This window comes from Cotesia glomerata, linkage group LG5 (genome assembly GCF_020080835.1).
Source record: "Cotesia glomerata isolate CgM1 linkage group LG5, MPM_Cglom_v2.3, whole genome shotgun sequence".
Lineage (NCBI taxonomy): Eukaryota > Metazoa > Arthropoda > Insecta > Hymenoptera > Braconidae > Cotesia > Cotesia glomerata.
In genome coordinates, this window is record NC_058162.1 from 4,996,841 (window position 1) to 5,019,692 (window position 22,852).

The 22,852-nt window shown below is 29.4% G+C and overlaps 2 protein-coding genes across 2 annotated transcripts in view; both read left to right on the plus strand.

Moving 5' to 3' along the window:
* LOC123264863 (serine protease inhibitor swm-1-like) overlaps nucleotides 1-22,517 on the plus strand; it is a 141,541-nt gene extending 119,024 nt beyond the window's left edge. Inside the window, exons 2-6 of the mRNA XM_044728385.1 lie at nucleotides 18,668-18,934; nucleotides 20,682-20,788; nucleotides 20,877-21,009; nucleotides 21,130-21,257; nucleotides 22,406-22,517. Coding sequence (XP_044584320.1) covers nucleotides 18,880-18,934; nucleotides 20,682-20,788; nucleotides 20,877-21,009; nucleotides 21,130-21,257; nucleotides 22,406-22,513 — 531 coding nt within the window. The 5' untranslated portion in view covers nucleotides 18,668-18,879 and the 3' untranslated portion in view covers nucleotides 22,514-22,517. The remainder of the gene's footprint in view (nucleotides 1-18,667; nucleotides 18,935-20,681; nucleotides 20,789-20,876; nucleotides 21,010-21,129; nucleotides 21,258-22,405) is intronic.
* Nucleotides 13,394-15,376, plus strand: LOC123264866. Its single transcript, XM_044728389.1, has 3 exons — nucleotides 13,394-13,525; nucleotides 14,862-15,025; nucleotides 15,098-15,376. The coding sequence occupies exons 1-3, from the start codon at nucleotides 13,471-13,473 to the stop codon at nucleotides 15,359-15,361; spliced, it is 483 nt and encodes a 160-aa protein (XP_044584324.1). The 5' UTR covers nucleotides 13,394-13,470; the 3' UTR covers nucleotides 15,362-15,376.
* Nucleotides 22,518-22,852: the final 335 nt, after the last annotated feature.

Genomic DNA, 22,852 nt, shown 5'->3' on the forward strand with positions numbered 1-22,852 from the left:
TTTTCAACGTTTCATATCATACTCACCGATAGTCAATTTATGATGATAAGTATTTAGACTGCATCCGAAAATGCTTTATCTCTAGATACATAATTAAGAAATTACCTTGAATCTTATGACATATTGACAGTTTTAAAGATATAAGCTCGTTCCGATGTTACACTCATCAAGACCTTTCATTTGAGTACACACATCAATTTATCATATATTTATACATATTATATATATATATATATATATATATATATATATATATATACTAGCTGTTACCCGCCCGCTCCGCTGGGCACTTTATAGAATTGTATTTTGAGATCTAGACTTGAAATTCAATTGGAGTATTGTTCTGACTTGTTCTGATAAATATATATATGAATAATATAAATGAATAATAAGTATATTATAATGAATAATACAGATTATAATTTTATTCCAAATCAAAAAACTAATCCTTAATAAGTTTAAAAAATAAATTAAAAAATTTTAATTTAAAATAAAAAAATAAAAAAAAGAATTTTTTTTTTTTCAATTTTTTAATTTTAATTTTAATTTTTAATTTTAAATTAAAAATTTTTCTTTTGAATCTATTTTTTTTTTAAACTTATTCTGGATTAGTTTTTTGATTTGGAATAAAATTATAATCTGTATTATTCATTCATATATATTTGATTGCAAAATGCACTTGACAATGATAATGTAAAAATAGGTACTATCTGCAGATAGATTCTAGTTAAATTCCAAATGGACGCCACTTCTATGTAAGATGGGACTGACGAGCATGCGCGTGGTACTGACAACCATCTGAGACAAAAAAGTCTCAGATGGCTCTGAGCCCCATCCCGGATTGAACTGAAATAAATGAAAACTATACCTACTACAGTCTACATTGAAGTAGTAACCATTTGTAAATTTTTTTCACTATAGATGGAACTAGGTTCCGTCCAACATGGAAACCAGTTAAATCTCGTTTTTTCCGTGTACTGACATTTTTAAAGCTATAAGCTCATCCCGATGTTAGGCGACTGCGTGGCCGAGCGGTTTAAGTCTTAAACTGCCGTACAGCAGTCGCTCAGGCGTGGGTTCGAGCCCTGGCAGTCTCAATTTTTCTGCGATTTTCCGGGGCTTGCTTCCTTGCCGACTGTACCTTGACCGAGGTCTCTGTGATTTCTTCGGTCACTGTGCCCCTGTGCTAATGGGCGGGGTACAGGCAAATGCGGGTACAGACTGTAAGTCGGCCACAGCTGCAAAACGGAGGGAATAGTAGGTGGGACGTAAAATCCCATATGTCGAGGCCTTGCAGGCTGACGCGTGAGGTCCTGCTGGAGAAGAGGAAAGAGGAAAAAAAAGCGGAAGGAATAGCTACAGGAGGAAATAGCTACAGGAGTAGCTTGGAGGGAGCCTGGTACTACGAAGTAATGCTAACGCGGGCACACAGTATCAGGTACAAGAGAGGGGAGGGTTTTAGTGAGTAAAAATCTCACGCTACCGGCAACCAAATCATCAACATCTAGCCGGTGTCTTATGAAGATTTCCCTCCTCTCGCCAAAAAAGCTCATCCCGATGTTACACTCATCAAGACCTCTTATTTGAGTACCCTAAATTAAAAATTAAATTGAGAGAAATGTTATTTTAATCTGTAATTTTTCTAGTTTTGATTACGACAGGACCGATTCTACATTTTATACTGTAATTTTTCGAGTTTTCCTTTTTCCGTGTGTCTACAATTAGCAACAGATCTCCACCAAACTCAACATACTTATTCTACAGATGAATACCGAAGTCAAGTTCGGAGATAAGCTTAATCGGTCGAGTAATTTAGAAATGCCGAGATTTAAAAATTTTCAAAATTTTGAAAATTTATTTTTCTTCACTTTCTTGCTTGAATAACTTTTGAATGGGATAACTTATTGAATCTCTGTAAATTGCATTTGGAAGCTCTTTAAATAAGCTTCAATTCGAGTACTATATCTTGTGTATAATCTCAAAATTATGTCCTATTCTACTATGCCAATTATGAAATTTGCTGTTGCACTAGTGTTTTTTTTTTCAACTTCCCGCTAAGAAAATTGAAAATTATTTTTTTTTTTTTGTATATAATCCGAGTAGTTTTTTTCTATTCATTATAAAATTTACTTGCATTCCGGTTGCCGAATGGCCTTTTTCTAATAAAGTCTGATAGTTTTGTGTTAGACTTATCCTTGGAATATCACCGTCGAGTTAAAATATTTCAAATAATATTATACAATAATTAAACACTACTTTTTTTTATTCTACTTAAAAAAAAAATCAGCACTTGTGTACAATTTCGTATGGCTTGTTATGAGTTGATATAAGTTGATCTGGTTATATATCACTCTATCAGACTGTATATGAAAATAAAAACTTAATTCTTATTCAATTTTTGTTTTTAGTATATCTATATAAATAAAAATAAAATGCCGCATGTATGTCCACGCATCACTTGAGAACGGCTGGACCGATTGGGCTAATTTTTTTTTTGTTGTCTTCAGAATTTTCAGGAGAAGGTTTGTATGTCATAATAATTTTCAAAAAATCCTCCCCCAAAGGGAATTGCGGGGGCGTTAACAATGAATAATTCCCGTTTTTAAACTATGGATCCTATAGACCCCAAATTTGGTAGGAATCTTCTGTAAGGGATATAGAAATAATCTATGGACGAATTTCACGATAGCTCACTCCACAGGGGGTTGCGGGGCAGATATTAACAATGAAAATTTTTAATTTTCAAATTATAGATCCCACAGACGGCAAATTTAGTTGGAGTCTTCCATATGTGGTGCGGAAATATTTTAAGAACGGATTTTACAGCAACCCACCCTAATAAAGATTGCGGGGGTGGCTGTTAGAATGTTAAATTTCTATCTCCAAACTGTAACTTTCTACAGACTCTAAATTTCGTAGGAATCTTCGTGTATAGTTTTAAGTTCAGCTAAGAATGGATTTTATCAAATTCTAACCCCAAAAAGGATTGCGGGGACGTCAGCAATGAAAAACTATCATTTCCAAACAATAGTTTTTATAGACTCGAAGTTTTGTAAGAATCTTTTCTTTATAATGTAGAAATCATCTCGAATAGAATCTTATGAAATTCCTCCCTCACATAAGAGTGCGGAGGTATTAATTGTCAAAAAATTCATATTCTTCAAATATCAGTTCCTACAGATATAAAATTTGATAAAATCTCAAGAGAAACAGGAAATTTTGGAAGTTCAGGGAAGTTTAAACGGTGAAAAACATAAATAATAAACAACAGAAAATACTAAAAACGACAATTTAGTTTTCCAATACACAATGTTCTGAGCTGAGTAATGAGGTCCGATCTCTTTGGGTCCGTTCCTAGCTGTGAAGTGAGGTCCGATCTTTTTGGTCTGTTTTGTTTTCAGAAATAAAAAAAAGTGTCAGTTAGTTGTTAAAAGAAATAAATTAATTTCAAGCCAATGAATAAAATCTATCATCAGATTGTCAGTGCGCAAGAAATTTTTTATTGTTTTTGTTTCAAAATGCCAAGGAGAAGACGACCTGACGACTGTTCGTGAGTCGGAAAACCACCATCTTTATATATTTACGCACTGCAAGAAAAGATAAAAAATGTAGTCCATCGGAAAGCTTTAAAATTAATTAAGTGTATAAATATGTTGCATTTAATGTAAATAAAAATTTTGTATCAAGTTTTGACTATACTTTTCACAAATATATGTAGATGATACGAAGTTCACCGGGTCGTCTAGTTTTCTATAAATATTATTTCAAAGTAAATAATAGATATGCGCGTTAACAAATAAAAAAATGATTTTATTCTACGATTTTAAGCTTCACTCTCTTGTAAGGAGAAAATTCAGCGGTTGTGTGCCCTCTGTCGGCAATTTTCATTGCTAATTTTGGTCAAAAAATTATTCTTGCGGTAATTGGAAAAAATAGACCTGTTTCATCTTCAAGCTTTTCAACTTTGGATTTCAATTCTTTTATTGTTTTTGAATTTTTAGTTAAATCCGAGGTTAATTTGTCTACTTGGTCTTTTGTCTCAGATTGTTTACCATGCAAATCATCAAGACGCTTATTTATATTATCAAACTTTGTAGATAATTCATTGAGTTTCTTTGTAATATTAGGTATTTCAGAAAGCGACTGAGAATGAGTAGACAAGGTTTTCATCAAAAGTGTTAATTTTTCATCTGTTGATTTATTAAACCAACCATCCGGTAATTCATTTTGCGACACGTTATTTATTGCTTCAGGATTTGGTATTGTTTGTTTTGCTGATTCAGACATTGTAAGTGTAGATGAAGTTGGAGAATCAAATACTGAGTCAATAGCAAGTGATAGTAAAAATGCTGGTGAAGTAGGAGAGGATGCACTTGGCTTTTGATTTGTTTTTGAGACTAACGCTGGAGAATTTTCTGATGACTTTGCTGATTTAAAGCTTGAAGTTGAAGAGTTATATGAATTCACAGGTTTAAGAGAGGCAAGACGATTGTTTTTTATCTGTGAATTGGAGTCAAGCCGTTTCAATAAGTATCCAAACTTATCTCTACAACAACAATCTGATGGTAGTTTGTTTTTGAAGAAATCACGCAAACAACTTGTGTGAAATGATTTTCCGCATGTATCACAGGTAAATGGAGTTCTTACACTGTTCTTACATTTGAAGCACTGATCAGAAAGTACTGACATAACAATTTGACAGTTTAAAACGAAACACTCACTTCAGTAGGAAAGTTTTGCTTGTTTATGTAACTGTTGACATAATGATGACTTGTAGTTTGTTTTCAATTTAGTGTAAGGCTGATTTGACAGCTACACTGGTGAGAAATTAATATGTGACACTCACACTATTAAGTCACTAATACAGTAATGTAGAGCATGAAATTATAGTTTACACAGAATATCAACATCAACTGTTGACTATGGACAGCAATGCACGTAGGCGATGCGCTGAAAAATAGTAAAACTTAACCTCATATCACTCACAACAATTTTCACAATGTAAGAAATGCAGATATATTAATTATTCAATGATAGAAGGTCTTGATTAATATCTCTAATTATAGAGTAATTTTTTATACACAAGATAATATTTAATGCACTTTAGCTACTTACATTATTATGAGGTTCTAAATAAAAATTCAGAGAGCACTAGATTTAACGTGTTACTATTAGTACTGTATACTTGGATATTCATTAAAATTATTATAAAATAAAAATTATAATAATCATAATTGTATCACACCCACAATTTTCCTGAAAAACAAGCACCCCCAGAAAGATCGCTCCATTTTTTGTTACAAAAAAAAAATATCATTATTACCATAATTTTGATTTTGTAATAATTTTAATGAAATAATATGAAAATTTTTATTTGTTATAAATATTGTTGTGTTTATCCAACTATCAATTGGTAATCATAATGATAATTATATTAAAAAAAGATTGTCAATGTACTTGTTTAAATTTGACGACTTTTTAGACATTATTGAGAGCTTGATAAAAAACAAATGATTGTTTAAATTGATTAACATTATTTTTCCAATTACCCGTGATCTTGATCATATTGATATTTATTAATTTATTTTTTAGATATTTGTATTGAGTTTTTGATTTTACATGAAAATTGTTAATTGTTTATTTGTTTATAAATACATAGGTGCCTGTACTGATAGAAGGATTTTTTGTATTAAAAAATATTTGTTTATAGTTAACAAATCATTTGTCAGAGACTACTTTTTAATATTAATAAACAAATATTTCTTAGTATTTGAAATGATTTGTTTGTATTCAATAAATCTGATATTGATTTATTAAATATTAATAAATATTTTTAAATACTAAAAAATATTTGTTAATGACTAAAAAGTGGTTTCTAATAAATGATTTGTTAAATATTAACAAATATTATTAACTATAAACAAATCCTTCTATCAGTGTGATGATGTCAGAATAAAACTGACGAAACGTCGCATGTTAAAATAAATTAAACATAACATTATTTTGGTCGACAACATCCTGATTTAAATTAATTATAGAAAAATTTTAATTACAATATTTTATTAACTCATTTGTTTTTTATTTTAAAGGGATTGAAGCGATTCCAAATTACAAATGTGATACGAATGAATATTACAATTATAAAGACGGTGGTGATACAACATGTCAAGATCCCGATGACTCGAGTTTTGACGTAAGTAAAAATACTAATGGATGTCATTGTCGTCCTGGTTTCGTAAGAAACGAACACTATCAGTGTGTAAAACTCGAAGAATGTCCAGAAGTAACTAACGAGCCTACAAGTAATGCCGAGGATTCTTACAATATCGATCCGAATAATCCACAAACAACGAAACTGCTGAGAGAAGTTTTTGGAACGCTTAATGATTGGTACGCTGAAAAGAACCAGGATCAAGTTGACGACGAGTACCCCACACTAAAAAAAGACACCCAGAAAGTCCTTAGCGAGCCCAGGGACTCTGGGTATGTGAATCACCACACCGATCTTGACCTCGATGACCCAGAAACTCAAAGAATTCTTCAGCAAATCTTCGGGCCGAATAATTTTAATACTCATTAATACACCTCCTCAGGGCTCTGATGAAGTAAATTGTAGAATTGAGCTTGATACTTCCCAAAATTAATTTTATTTTATCTAAATAAATGTAAGATAATGAATACGTATCAATTATCGTTGAAAAATTGTATGATTTATTTCTTTAATTAAAGTTGTTGCTCAATATTAAATAAAACTTCTACGCACTAAATTAATGAGTAATCGTTCATAAAACTTATTTATTAATGTTTAAAAAATTATTTCTGAAAAAACCCTTTTAGTAGATTTCATAGAAATCTAACTATTGCATTAATCCTCATGACGGAACTATTGAAAAATTTTGCTATATTTCGACTCAGCTCGTTAATCGGATTCAGAAAATGCATATGGTTCATAAGTTTATATTATATACATACATATATATATATATAGCATATATATATATATATATATATATATATATATATATAACGCGACTTGTCAGAACGATAGTGCACTGAAAAAAGAAAACTCGTAAAATTACAGTATATAATGCAACGTGGCGCTTCGTGATGAGAACTGGAAAAATTACAGTTTCAAATGTAATTATTACAGATTTTATAAGAATTACATTATAAAATGTAATATTTACATTGAAAGCTCTGAATAATAAATTAAAAATTGAATTTAGAAAAATGCTATTTCAAACTGTAATTTTTCTAGTTTTGATTACGACGGGACCGATTTTAAATTTTATACTGTAATTTTTTGAGTTTTCTTTTTTCCGTGTAATGTTCTACCAAAACCAAACATGCGTTACCATCTATCCTATTGCGTTATACCTATATAAATTGACGTCTGTATTATTTTATGGTTTATAATTATCAAACAATAATCAATATTAAGTATGACTATGATTAGATCGGTTCTTCTACTTGTGTTATGTTACAATAATAACCTTCTTCCCTTACACATGTGTTGGTATGCTCGTCAAAATTAAAAGACGTCAGCCAATTAGATATCTCTAGTAATCTATTTTAAGTACACAAGAATTGTAATAAATTTTTAAAAATTTTCTACAGATAACGTAAGTTAGTCATTCGACAGCGTAATCATTATATTATTGTTATGATTATTGGAACCTATATAATTAAACAATAATCCCAGTATGCTTTAGTAATATTAAAAATGTTGTCTTCAAATGATAAAATTATTTTTCTCACTGCGGTATTTTGTTTCGCATGTAAGTACTTACATAGTGATTTTTGATCTTTAATTTGGAAAAAACTATTTTACTTTATATATGAAAATTTTTTTATTTTCCTATGAGTACTGATTTATTTTTTAAATCAAATTTTTAGGTTTTTAAATTAAAAAAATCATTTTTCTGTTTAATTTTATAGAGAAGTTTCGTATTTTAAAATAAATTTAAAGGTAATAAATAAATTCAAGGGCGGAATTTTTTTTTTAATTTTAAAATTAAGTTTTTAAACGCTATTTCATTGAAATCATATATTCAAAAATTGCTGGAGCTGTAATTTAATCTTCTTTGTTATTTTGAAGGTTTATCTGTTCTGTGCGTATGTCACGAATATACTGCAATTATTTTTTTATTTCACATCAATATAAAAAGAGTGTCAAGTGAAAAACTTTTGGATCTTATGCCGGATTAGTCCTAATAAAATTATCGTAGACCCTCCATTTTGTAAAATAAAAAAAATTATGTTAAAATTCTTCAAAATTTCACGGAAAAAATAAAAATCAAAAAATTACATTATTTATTTATTTAATTTATTCATTTAGAAAATTACATTATAAATAGTAATAAGTGTCTCGTCGTATTTAAAACTATAAGAATTACAGTTCGAAGTAACATTCTTCTAAATTCAAACTTTGAATGTTAATTTTAAGAGCATTCAATGTAATATTTAAATTTTACACTGTAATTCTTACAAAATCTGTAATAATTGTAATCTAAATATATGTAATTTTTCCAATTTTTTACACGAAGCGCCACATTACATTATATAATGTAATTTTTTTATTTTTCTTTTTCCCGTGTATATGATTATTTTATCATTTCGACGTTCTAATTAGCAAATTATCTAACTCTATTTTAGAAAATCGTCCATTTCTATGAAAAATCAATTAGTTCAAAATTTATTATCACTTTAAAAAATAATTTAATATCTATATCGAGGTATAATATTTTGGTTTGGATCATTAAAATAATTTATATTTAGACTATTGCTACATTAAAATGTTAAAAAATCATCCTGTAAAAAATAAGGAGTTAGACCAATTGCTGATTAGACCGTCGATTTGTAAAAATACTTATAAAAATGACTTGGTTAAATCCGTCTAAAAATGGATTTGACTCTTGAAAGTGTACTTGAAATAAATAAACAGAGTCACTAATAATTACAACAATTTTAGAGATTTAAAAAAATTTTTTAAAACAATATTCTTAAAGGGATCGAAGCAATACCAACCGGAGATGTCGATAAATACTACTTCAACTCAAAATTCAGAAAAATAACTTCATACGATTGTCCTGCAAATTCATCTTTTACAAAAACACCACAAGTTTGTGTACCTTCTTGCGACGATCCAGATCCTATTTGGTGTATCAGAGTAAGAAATTTTCATTTTTAACTTAATAAAATAAAATCAATTAATGGTTCACTAACATTTTTTGCATTCCAGGACAATATGAGCCACTGCATGTGCATTGAAGGCTACGTTAAAAACGCAACTGACGATTGCATAAGAATCGAAGACTGTCCCAATATCAAGCTAAAGTCTGCAGAAGCATTGGATGATAATTCCAACGATGAGAAAGATGCGCCGGAACCCAAACTACCGGAGATTGAGGATGTAACCGACCAACTCAGTCGTGACGAATGGATAAAGCGCCTCGAAGATATGCTTTATAATTTCTATCAAAATTAAACTTCAGTACAAACCGTTGAATAATAATCAATCAATTTATTACATTAATTTTTATTCTTATTATATCAGCTGTAAAAATTTATTGGAGTCTCGTATGTTGTTTATCGTTGTTTTGTGTTTTTCAATGTAAAAGTTTTAAAGTTTTACTTTTAAAATAAATGAATTAATCATTAAAAAAAAATTTTTAATCTTGCCGGTAATCTATATTATTAAGAGTAAGAAAAATTTTGTCTTTAGGATAGTCATATAATAAAATCAGTTTTTTTAGTAAAATTTAGTGTCATTGCAAAGGTCTTGACTTTAATTTATGCCTTTTCAACGTTTCATATCATACTCACCGATAGTCAATTTATGATGATAAGTATTTAGACTGCATCCGAAAATGCTTTATCTCTAGATACATAATTAAGAAATTACCTTGAATCTTATAACATATTGACAGTTTTAAAGATATAAGCTCGTTCCGATGTTACACTCATCAAGACCTTTCATTTGAGTACCCACATCAATTTTTCATATATTTATACATATATATATATATATATATATATACATATATATATATATATATATATATATATATATATATATATATATATATACTAGTTGTTACCCGCTCGCTCCGCTGGGCACTTTATAGAATTGTATTTTGAGATCTAGACTTGAAATTCAATTGGAGTATTGTTCTGACTTGTTCTGATAAATATATATATGAATAATATAAATGAATAATAAGTATATTATAATGAATAATACAGATTATAATTTTATTCCAAATCAAAAAACTAATCCTTAATAAGTTTAAAAAATAAATTAAAAAAAAATTTTAATTTAAAATAAAAAAATAAAAAAAAGAATTTTTTTTTTTTCAATTTTTTAATTTTAATTTTAATTTTTAATTTCAAATTTAAAATTTTTCTTTTGAATCTATTTTTTTTTTAAACTTATTAAGGATTAGTTTTTTGATTTGGAATAAAATTATAATCTGTATTATTCATTATAATATACTTATTATTCATTCATATATATTTGATTGCAAAATGCACTTGAAAATGATAATGTAAAAATAGGTACTATCTGCAGATAGATTCTAGTTAAATTCCAAATGGACGCCACTTCTATGTAAGATGGGACTGACGAGCATGCGCGTGGTACTGACAACCATCTGAGACAAAAAAATCTCAGATGGCTCTGAGCCCCATCCCGGATTGAACTGAAATAAATGAAAACTATACCTACTACAGTCTACATTGAAGTAGTAACCATTTGCAAATTTTTTTCACTATAGATGGAACTAGGTTCCGTCCAACATGGAAACCAGTTAAATCTCGTTTTTTCCGTGTACTGACATTTTTAAAGATATAAGCTCATCCCGATGTTAGGCGACTGCGTGGCCGAGCGGTTTAAGTCTTAAACTGCCGTACAGCAGTCGCTCAGGCGTGGGTTCGAGCCCTGGCAGTCTCAATTTTTCTGCGATTTTCCGGGGCTTGCTTCCTTGCCGACTGTACCTTGACCGAGGTCTCTGTGATTTCCTCGGTCACTGTGCCCCTGTGCTAATGGGCGGGGTACAGGCAAATGCGGGTACAGACTGTAAGTCGGCCACAGCTGCAAAACGGAGGGAATAGTAGGTGGGACGTAAAAATCCCATATGTCGAGGCCTTGCCGGCTGACGCGTGAGGTCCTGCTGGAGAAGAGGAAAGAGGAAAAAAAAAGCGGAGGGAATAGCTACAGGAGGAAATAGCTACAGGAGTAGCTTGGAGGGGGCCTGGTACTACGAAGTAATGCTAACGCGGGCCCGCAGTATCAGGTACAAGAGAGGGGAGGGTTTTAGTGAGTAAAAATCTCACGCTACCGGCAACCAAATCATCAACATCTAGCCGGTGTCTTATGAAGATTTCCCTCCTCTCGCCAAAAAAAAAAAAAAAAAAAAAAAAAAGCTCATCCCGATGTTACACTCATCAAGACCTTTTATTTGAGTACCCTAAATTAAAAATTAAATTGAGAAAAATGTTATTTTAATCTGTAATTTTTCTAGTTTTGATTACGACAGGACCGATTCTACATTTTGTACTGTAATTTTTCGAGTTTTCCTTTTTCCGTGTGTCTACAAATAGCAACAGATCTCCACCAAACTCAACATACTTATTCTACAGATAAATACCGAAGTCAAGTTCGGAGATAAGCTTAATCGGTCGAGTAATTTAGAAATGCCTAGATTTAAAAATTTTCAAAATTTTGAAAATTCATTTTTCTTCACTTTCTTGCTTGAGTAAATTTTGAATGGGATAACTTATTGAATCTCTGTAAATTGCATTTGAAAGCTCTTTAAATAAGCTTCAATTCGAGTACTATATCTTGTGTATAGTCTTAAAATTATGTCCCATTCTACTATGCCAATTATGAAATTTGCTGTTGCACTAGTGTTTTTTTTTTCAACTTCCCGCTAAGAAAATTGAAAATTATTTTTTTTTTTTTTGTATATAATCCGAGTAGTTTTTTTCTATTCATTATAAAATCTACTTGCATTCCGGTTGCCGAATGGCCTTTTTCTAATAAAGTCTGATAGTTTTGTGTTAAACTTATCCTTGGAATATCACCGTCGAGTTAAAATATTTCAAATAATATTATACAATAATTAAATACTACTTTTTTTTATTCTACTTAAAAAAAAAATCAGCACTTGTGTACAATTTCGTATGGCTTGTTATGAGTTGATATAAGTTGATCTGGTTATATATCGCTTTATCAGACTGTATATGAAAATAAAAACTCAATTCTTATTCAATTTTTTTTTTTAATAGTATATTTTCTATAAATATTTTTTCAAAATAAATATTAGATATGCGCGTTAAAAAATAAAAAAATGATTTTATTTTACGACTTTAAGCTTCACTCTCTTGTAAGGAGAAAATTCAGCGGTTATGTGCCCTCTGTCGGCAATTTTCATTGCTAATTTTGGTCAAAAAATTATTCTTGCGGTAATTGGAAAAAATAGACCTGGAAAAAATATTGAAGTTATGAAAAATTCATATTTTTTCATTAAAATTATTATAAAATAAAAATTATAATAATCATAATTGTATCACACCCACAATTTTCCTGAAAAAGAAGCACCCACAGAATGATCGCTCCATTTTTTGTTACAAAAAAAAAATATCATTATTACCATAATTTTGATTTTGTAATAATTTTAATGAAATTATATGAAAATTTTTCATAACTTCAAAATTATTTCGGGTCTATTTTTTCCGGGATTTATTCATGCAATTTTTATATCAGAAAATTCTTTGACGGGTTTCGATTTAAAAATATCAATCAATCATCATTTAAATGAAGAGAATTATGAAGACATGTACATCACCATGAATTGTCTCAATCTACCTATTTACGCTTTATCATACTATCTATTTTTTTAGTACAACGTACTTAAGTTTAGTTCTAGTCGTCTCATTCTAGAACATTTTTCAGCTGCACCGAGTACCATGTTTATTTTATTCGTAACGACAAGTGTTCGAAGCTATTCAAGGTCCGTTTTTCCCTACGTTTTTACGAAATTATCTTGAGTAAACGTACGACGTTCATATACCTGATGTTCTACCAAAACCAAACATGCGTTACCATCTATCTTATTGCGTTATACCTATATAAATTGACGTCTGTATTATTCTATGATTTATAATTATCAAACAATAATCAATATTAATTATGACTATAATTAGTTCGGTTCTCCTACTTGTGTTACGTTACAATAATAACCTCGTCCCACACATGTGTTCGTATACTCGTCAAAATTAAAAGACGTCAGCTCATTAGATATCTGGAGTTATCTACTTTAAGTAAACAAGAATTGTAATAAATTTCTAAAAATTTTTTACAGATAACGTAAGTTAGTCATTCGACAGCGTCATCATTATATTATTGTTATGATTATTGAAACTTATATAATGAAAAAATAATATCAGTATGCTTTAGTGTTATCAAAAATGTTATCTTCAAATTATAAAATTATTTTTTTCGCTGCGGTATTTTGTTTCTCATGTAAGTACTTACATAGTTTTTTTTTATTTTTAATTTGGAAAAAACTATTTTACTTTATGTATGAAAATTTTTTAATTTTCCTATGAGTACTAATTTATTTTTTAAATCAAATTTTTAGAAGTTTTTAAATTTAAAAAATCATTTTTCTGTTTACTCTAGTAGAATTGTAATCAAGTATCCGAACAAAAACAGTTTCACTGTAAAAAAATTTCGCCAAATCCACGTTCATAAGACTATGAGGAAAGAGAAATTTTTTTTTTTTCTTTACAAAAAGATACAAAATTAAAAAATTCAAGTAACCGATATGATTGTTTATGATTTTCGGAAATTAAAAAAAAATTTTATTGTAAATTTAAAAATTAAAAAAAAGTTTTAGAACGTATTCAGTGTGCGTGGTTGCAAAATATTTTACTTTTAATGAAATTCGTAAAATCTATTTACTAGGACTTTAAAAAAATTGAAATACACAATGACGCACACTAAGTACGTTCTAGTACTATTTCAAACAGTAATATTCGCTATGTAAATGTCTAAAATATTAAAGTATAATAATTAAGAATTCAGACTTCGATATTTATCATTTCGTACCTAAAAAATTATCTTCTAATACAAGCAACGTCATTATTAACAAAGTAAAATAGTAAATTTTAAACGCAACGCTAAAAATTAAACTGTAATTATTGACTTGATTGGACTGGTAAAATGTATATTTTAAAAGTATAATTTTTACTGTTTCAAATGTTAAATACTCCCAGAGTGGGACCGACCTCCTCTTTCATCCGAGTTCCCCTTCTCTTCATAATATGGACTATATATTGAAATGGAAATTTTTACTGTTTGAAACTGTAATTTTTTAAGATAAAAGAGTCGTTATTTACTATAGTGGCAGCTACTTGTCACTTATTTTGGATATTAAATTATAAATTGTGGCTTTTATACTTTCTACATTAAGTCCTGTAATATTTATATTTTTGCCACCCCGATGTCCGCTTTACTGTTTGAAACTATAAAAATTAACCGGAATCCGAGTGAATATTACAGTTTACTTTTTTCCGTGTAATCGAGGTATAATATTTTGGTTTGGATCATTAAAATAATTTATAATTAGACTATTGCTACATTAAAATGTTAAAAAATCATCCTGTAAAAAATAAGGAGTTGGACCAATTGCGAATTAGGCCGTCGATTTGTAAAAAAACATAAAAATGACCTGGTTAAATCCGTCTAAAAATGGATTTGACTCTTGAAAGTGTACTTGAAATAGATAAATAAAGTCACTAATAATTACAACAATTTAAGAGATTTAAAAAAATTTTTTAAAACAATATTCTTAAAGGGATCGAAGCAATACCAACCGGAGATGTCGATGAAGACTACTTCAACTTAAACCTCAAAAACACAGTGGATCCACACGATTGCCCTGGAAATGCATCTCTTAGCGGAATGGTACTATCTTGTGAAGCTTATTGCGACGATCGACATCCTATTTTTTGTAACAAAGTAAGAAATTTTCATTTTTAACTTAATAGAATAAAATCAATTAATGGTTCACTAACATTTTTTGCATTCCAGTACGGTTTAGACGACTGCTGGTGCATTGAAGGCTACATCAGGAACGCAACTGGCGATTGCATAAGAATCGAAGACTGTCCTAATATCGAGATAGAGTCTGCAGAAGAATCGGATAATAATTCCTCCGATGAGAAAGATTGGCCGGAACTCGAACCACCGAAGATTGAGGATATAACCGGCGAACTCACTGACGAGGAACGGCAAAAGATACTCGAAGAAATTTTTGGAACTCCCGATAAACCTCCAGTAGAAATCGTTGAATAATCATGAATCAATTTATTACATTAATTTTTATTCTATATTTTTATTCTATTTAGTATTATATCAGCTGTAAAAATTTATTGGAGTCTCGTGAGTTGTTTATCGTTGTTTTGTGTTTTTAAATGTAAAAGTTTTAAAGTTTTACTTTTAAAAAAAATGAATTAATCATTAAAAAAAAATTTTTAATCTTGACGGTAATCTATATTATTAAGAGTAAGAAAAATTTTGTCTCCAGGATAGTCATATAATAAAATCAGTTTTTTTAGTAAAATTTAGTGTCATTGCAAAGGTCTTGACTTTAATTTATGCCTTTTCAAGGTTTCATATCATTTTCACCGATAGTCAATTTATGATGATAAGTATTTAGACTGCATCCGAAAATGCTTTATCTCTAGATACATAATTAAGAAATTACCTTGAATCTTATGACATATTGACAGTTTTAAAGATATAAGCTCATTCCGATGTTACACTCATCAAGACCTTTCATTTGAGTACCCACATCAATTTTTCATATATTTATACATATCGCGTTACAGATGCCATAAGGGCGTACAAAAATTATACGCCCTTATGGCACCCGGGAACCATAAGGGCGTATAAAATTTTTTTTTTCATTTCTGCACATTTCGGACGAAAATTTATATGCCCTTATGGCTCCCGGGACCCATCTCGGATACCATAAAGGCGTATCAAAAAAATTTTTTTTTGGAAATTGACGTATTATTGTATGAAACGTGCAGAAATGCAAAAAAAAATTTTTTCTTTTAACTAAAAATTTTCTTGGACTTAAAAAAAAAACAGAATTTTTATTATACGCCCTTATGGCATCCGAGGTGGGTCCCGGGAGCCATAAGGGCGTATAAATTTTTTTTTTGCATCTCCATACATTTCGAACGAAACTACGTTATTCCCAAAAAAAAATTTTTTTCATACACCTTTATAGCTCCCGGGACCCACCTCGGATGCCATAAGGGCGTATAATAAAAATTCTGTTTTTTTTTCTAAGTCCAAGAAAATTTTTAGCTAAAAGAAAAAATTTTTTTTTGCATTTCTGCACGTTTCATACAATAATACGTCAATTTCTAAAAAAAAAAATTTTTTGATATTCCCTTATGGGAAAAATTTTTTTTTTGCATTTCTACACGTCTCATACAAAAATACGTCGGTTACCAAAAAAAAATTTTTTTGATACGCCCTTATGGTATCCGAGATGGATCCCGGGAGCCATAAGGGCATATAAAATTTTTTTTTTGCATTTCTGCATCTTTCAAACGAAACTACGTTGATTCCCGAAAAAAAATTTTTTATACGCCCTTATGGCTTTTCACCGGGACCTTTTGCCGGTATACGCCCTTATGGCATCTCAAACGCGATATTATATATATGTAGATATGAAAAATATATCAAAAATGCATGTGGGTACTCAAATGAAAGGTCAAATGAGTGTAATGTAATGTAGTGTAAAGTAACATCGGAATGAGCTTATATCTTTAAAAACGTCAATAGTTAAGAAAATAGTGCAATTTAACATAATTAAGAAATGACCTTGTATCTTGTGAAATATTGACATTTTTAAAGATATAAGCTCATCCCGATGTTACACTCATCAATACCTTTCATTTGAGTACCTAGATGCATTTTTGATATATTTTTCATATATATATGAAAAATTGATGATGAACGCACCTCGCCATTTTGACATTTTTCCGGGAAAATTCGATTTTTTTAATAAATGAGATCTACGGGCACGATAGATCAGACATTGAAAAAGTGTGAATATAGACTACATTTGGAAATTCTATAGCTTTATCTCTAGCTAAGATTATTTAAATTAATTTATTTTTCTCTTAACTGAAATAAATTACGTATGTAGCTATATTACATTATAGTAATATTTACATAGCCCAAACGAATTTTTTATGTATTTTATATATTCCACAAATATGGGAAATATCATATAGGTATATAAAATATATGAAAAAAATCGTGTGCGTACTCAAATGAAAGGTCTCGATAAGCGCAATATTAGAATGAGCTTATATCTTAAAAAATGTCAATAACTAAGAAATTACATTGTATGTTGTCTACTGATGATATTTTTAACAATCTAAGCTCATCCTGAAGTTACACTTATCGAGATCTATCATTTGAATACCCACACGAATTTTTTATATATTTTATATATTTCACAAATATGATAAATATCATATCTATAAAATCTTTTATTAAAAAGCTTATGCGACGTTTTCATTGTTGTCGCTTTTCATTGCTACCTTTACAGTCTTTCAATGTCTGAACCATCGTGTCGTAGATCTCATTTAAAATAAAATCGAATTTTCCCGGAGAAATGTCAAAATGACGAGGTGCTCCGAAACAGGGGGTCCGAATACACCAAGAAATATTTATTACAAATATAATAAGCAGCCTTTACTATCAAATAATTATGAAAACTCCTTCAGTCAAATAAAATAAAACGAATTAATTTTTACATAAAAATTAGTTGGTTCATCGACAGAAAACGACTGTTTGAATTATTTAAAATATTCGAATTATTCGAACTATTCGAATTATTTGAACTATTCGAATATTCGATTCAAATTTCGATTCGAATAGTACTATTCGATTTGATTCGATTCGAACACTATTCGCACACCCCTAATTTATATATATCATATATATGTATGTATGAAAAATATATCAAAATGCACGTGGGTACTCAAATGAAAGCTCTTGATGAGTGTAATATCGGGATGAGTTTATATCTTTAAAAACGTCAATAGTTAAAAAATTACAGTGCAATTTAACAAAAATCATGACTTAATAAACCGAAATTTTATTTATTTATAGTTCACGAGTCACGGCAGTCACATTATGACTACAAGGTTGTTAGTTATTATTAATAATAATTTAGATTTTAATTTTTATTTTCGGAAGTTGAAAGTTTAAGTTTTAAAAAGCTCAAGATAAACTTATATTTAAAGTATTTCAGTAGCCGATTTAAAATTAAACGACCATTTAAAAATCCATGGTGACATGTAACTTACGGAAGCTAAAAGCTACTGTAGACTAGATCAACAGAGAGATACATAGAGATAATATAAACATAACTTTACGTTAAGTAAAAAGCCTCTTAAACGTTATGTTTTCCACTTGAGTAAAAACAATGTGATATAGAGAAAATAAAATCTTAAAAACACTAGAAGTATTAGCAGAGTACCCGAGATTAGTAGCAATTTGTTACGGGCATTACCCTGACAGCCAGACAAACTTTTAGATAAATTGAGAAAGCAGAGGTACCTTTTACAGATGAGATGCATATCGCAAATAGTTGAGTCATGACGTCATCGACACGACTGGATAAGAACCAAGTAACAAGTGATCGTCTGAAAAATTTATTTTACTTTTAGATAAGGACATTCCTCCTTCTACGTTACCGGGTACTTTAAGGGCAGTAATCACCGGGTAAGTCCAGTTGAGAACGAGAGTTTTGACCAAGTATATAGTTTTTTTATTTCAAAATGGTGTGCTACAATATTTGGATTTTTTTGAGCTTTGCATTCGTCAGTTTTACTCGTAAGTTCAAATTATTTTTTATTTTATTATTTTTATTGAAAAACTTTTGGAAAAATGTGATTTTATAAAAATATACGATAAAAAATTTGTGGGGTAAAGAATTTTCAATCGATTTAATTTCTTCGGAGTGAAACTCACTTCGAAAAGAATGTTAATAACTTTGATTTAATAAATAAAATTTTGTGTTTAAAAAAAAGTATATTAATATTTTTTTTTAATTTTTACAAGTAAAATTTTTCGATTAAATTCCTTCATAAAAAATTATTTGTTAAGAAATCATAAAAATTTCTATGCCAGATAATTTCAGTAACATTAAAGTAAATAATTTTATTTAATAAAATGTAATAATTTTAATAATTCATTATTTTTTACTTCTTACGTTAGGATTTATCAGTAAGATTTAAAAATAAAAAAATTAGGAAAACGGTTGACCCTGAAGGCCATCCCTGCAACTTCCCGCCAATTCTATACCTAAACGCTTGAAATTGCACTTATCACATTTTTGAGCTCTTCGAGCTCATAAATACAATTTATGTGTGATTTTGAGCTCTCCGTGCTCAAAAAAATAGCTTTTGTATGATTTTGAGCTCTTCGAGCTCAAAAGTTTGATAGAAGTTTGATAAAACACTATTTTTTGAATTTTCAAATCGCAATAACTTTTGAATGAAGGAACCGATTTTCACGCGGTTGGTGGCATTCAACGCAGTTTTTTAATTTTCATGAAGAATCTTCAAGTTTAAATTGATAGAACGAAAAATTTCGGAGTAATTCCGAAAAAACTCTTTTTTCGGTTTTCTTTCGTCAACGATAATTCACGAACGAATCGACCGATTTCGACCAGACTGGCAGCGATCGACGTGGTTTTTTGATCTTAAGAGCTGATAAGTTTTTGGAATTGATTGGTAAAGCCGTTTAAAAGTTATTAAAAAAAAAACACTTTTGAAAAAATTTTTTTTTGTAGTTTTTTTGCGATTTCTCAAAATCTACTAGTCCGAATCGTTCCAAAGTATATACAAAATCTAAGTTTGGTCAAGCCCTTTCGAATGTCACCAACTGCGATCAAATCGGTCAAGCCGTTCAAAAGTTATAAGAGGTTTACATACATCCACACACACACACACACACACACACACACACACACACACACACACACACACACACACACACACCATCGCGGGAATAGTCAGGAAAAATTTCTAGGACCTCGAAACGTCGAGATTCGATGAAAACTCGATTTCTCGTAAAACGGGGTGAAAACAATAACTTGCCGATTTTTGAAAATCTTCGATTTTCTTAGAGGGAAGTTAATAATTTTTAAGATAATTTGTTTCAATATTTTGATTACATTTCTCAAATTTTTGATTGTTTTCACTGTTCTATTAGCCATAATCCAAATATTGTTAACCCTTCAGTACCCACGTTCTTTTTAGTGTCTCACTTGCACTGCAGCGACATCCTATAAGTTGAATGTTATTGCGTGAGTAAAATTCTTATAGCGAGGGTACTGAAGGGTTAAAATATCCATGTAGATCTGTTTATTATCTTACATGTACTTTATACTCTTCTATTTTTGTTTTTTTGCGATTCGGCCATTGCCTTGGTATTCAAATTAAATAAATAAATAAATAAATTTTAGAAAAGTCAATTTTTTTGTAAAAAAAAATTATTTTTTATAAATTTATTTCGAATTCGATCCCGACATTTTAGAGTATAAATATAAATTAAAATAAAATTTTGACTCTTACAGTGACTGAAGCATTTCGAACAAATCCTTGCCGAGAGAACGAATTTATTAAATTACACGAAGAATGTGAGCCACATTGTAACAATCCAAAGCCTGAATTTTGTCCATATGTGAGTAATATTTCATTTTTACAATGAAAAATTAAAAATGAGTAGAAATAGTTGGAAAATTAAATATACTGTTTAATTTGATCCATAGATGCGAACGACGTGGTGTAAATGCAATCCTGGTTTTGTAAGAAACTCAGAAGACCTGTGTGTCAAGCCCGAAGAGTGCAGTACTGACGATCTTCCTGAAGATCCAGAAAATCAAGCCATTCCTGATGATGCTGGTGAGTTAAAAGACCAACCAGAGTCAACAATTATATAACTAAAGTTAAAATTAATTTTTATAATAATTAATTAATTAATAAATAAATAAATAAATAATTTTTCATTGATTTTTGCTACAGATGGTGAGATTTTCAAAGTATATTCGAAGCTTGATAGATATTGTGGAGAAAATCAATTTTATACGCACAATATCATCTTGTGTGAACCTTCTTGCGAGTATCCAATACCTCATAGAAACTGTCAAGTTGTAAGTTATTTTTTTATTATTATTACTAATTAAAATTTTCTTATTTTTTTTATGTTTAATTTTAAAAAAAGATAAAATAATTATCTTTTATTATTTTTTATACATTTTTTTGTGTTACGGCTAGATTTCTTATAATTCGCTTCTAAATTAAAAAATTCGAATACCATGTTAAAGCTTACGATTTCCACTATTGACAAAAAACACGGAAGAAAATAGAAAAAATATTTTTCTTGAAAAAATTTATTTTTTTTAATTCTGTCGAGAGAATTTTTTAATATAATAAAAAATAGTTGGAGAGACCGGACATTTTATATACTTTAAATGGCGCAAGACCCTCAAAATCGCGAATTTTGTCTTTAAATATCTCGCTATCTAAACGGTAAAAAATTATGAAATTTAAGAAATTCATAAATTAAGCTATTCTGAACCCGTGAAAAAAATTTCAGCCGAATTTGTCGAAAAGTGGTTTCATGCTAGAACTATCTTAATACATTTTATGCGAAATTGTAATCTATCGTACAAATCAATTAAATAATATATTACACACCTAGGGAAGTAAAGTAAGAAATGTCTCAGATCACATGCAATTGTTGGCCGAGGCGAAGCCGAGGTCAACTAACATGTGATCTGAGGCTTTCTTATTTACTTCCCGTGGAGTGTATACTATTTTTTTGCTCGACGAAGGCAGAAAGGGGTAACTTCGTTTAGCGCAGTGGGCCGAAAGTTGACGCTTTCTGCCCGTCGAGCAAAAAAATAAAATTGACACATTTTTTGTGAATGCGTTATAAATTTTCATTTATAATCCGACGTAATAGTGTACTACGTAACTAAGTGAAAGGGGTTCTCGGTTATGAATAGATTGGCACAACGAGCAAAACGAGTGTGCTAACACACGAGTATCGAAAGTCTTATCCACTTTTCATATATAAATTAACGTAATCAACATAATATTCCTCACAATATCGTGATAAAAATATTGTCATATTACAATATGATAATATGTAAATAAAAATATTTATCAAGCCAAAAAATTTTTTTTTTTCCAACAATAATATCAAATAAGTTAGTTTTTCTTTAATTTAGAATTTTCTAAATAAATTTTTGTTAATTTAAAATCAATTATTAAAATTATTGCTGTGTCGTTTCAGACTTTAGCCGAAGGATGTCGATGTAAACCAGGATATCTAAGAAATTCAAACCGAGTGTGTGTAAAGCCAATTTCTTGTGAAAATAACATGTTAATTCAATTGATTTGATTACTACTAAAAAATATGAGATTAAATTTTTGCAAATAATAAATAATATTAAGATTAATAATAAATAAAAAATAAAGTTATTTTATGATAATATTTTGTTGAAAATAAATTAAAATTGCATAAAGAACAGAAGCTATGCAGATATTATATATGTATAGGTAAAGATCAATTAATATATCGTTACTATGGTGTGACTAATGGAAATAAAATTGAAAGGCTCTTATTAGCGTTGTGGTTATATTATTCTCGGTATAGTCTGTCGTGATAAATAAAAATCACCGGTACAATTTATGGACATGATAAACCGCGATATTTAATCCTTGTAAATTGATGTAATGG

Coding starts and splice junctions, on each gene's coding strand:
- LOC123264866 (XM_044728389.1), top strand. CDS start 13,471: ATGTTATCTTCAAATTATAAAATTATTTTTTTCGCTGCGGTATTTTGT. Junction 13,526..14,861: donor TGCGGTATTTTGTTTCTCAT/GTAAGTACTTAC, acceptor ATATTCTTAAAG/GGATCGAAGCAATACCAACC. Junction 15,026..15,097: donor ATCCTATTTTTTGTAACAAA/GTAAGAAATTTT, acceptor TTTGCATTCCAG/TACGGTTTAGACGACTGCTG.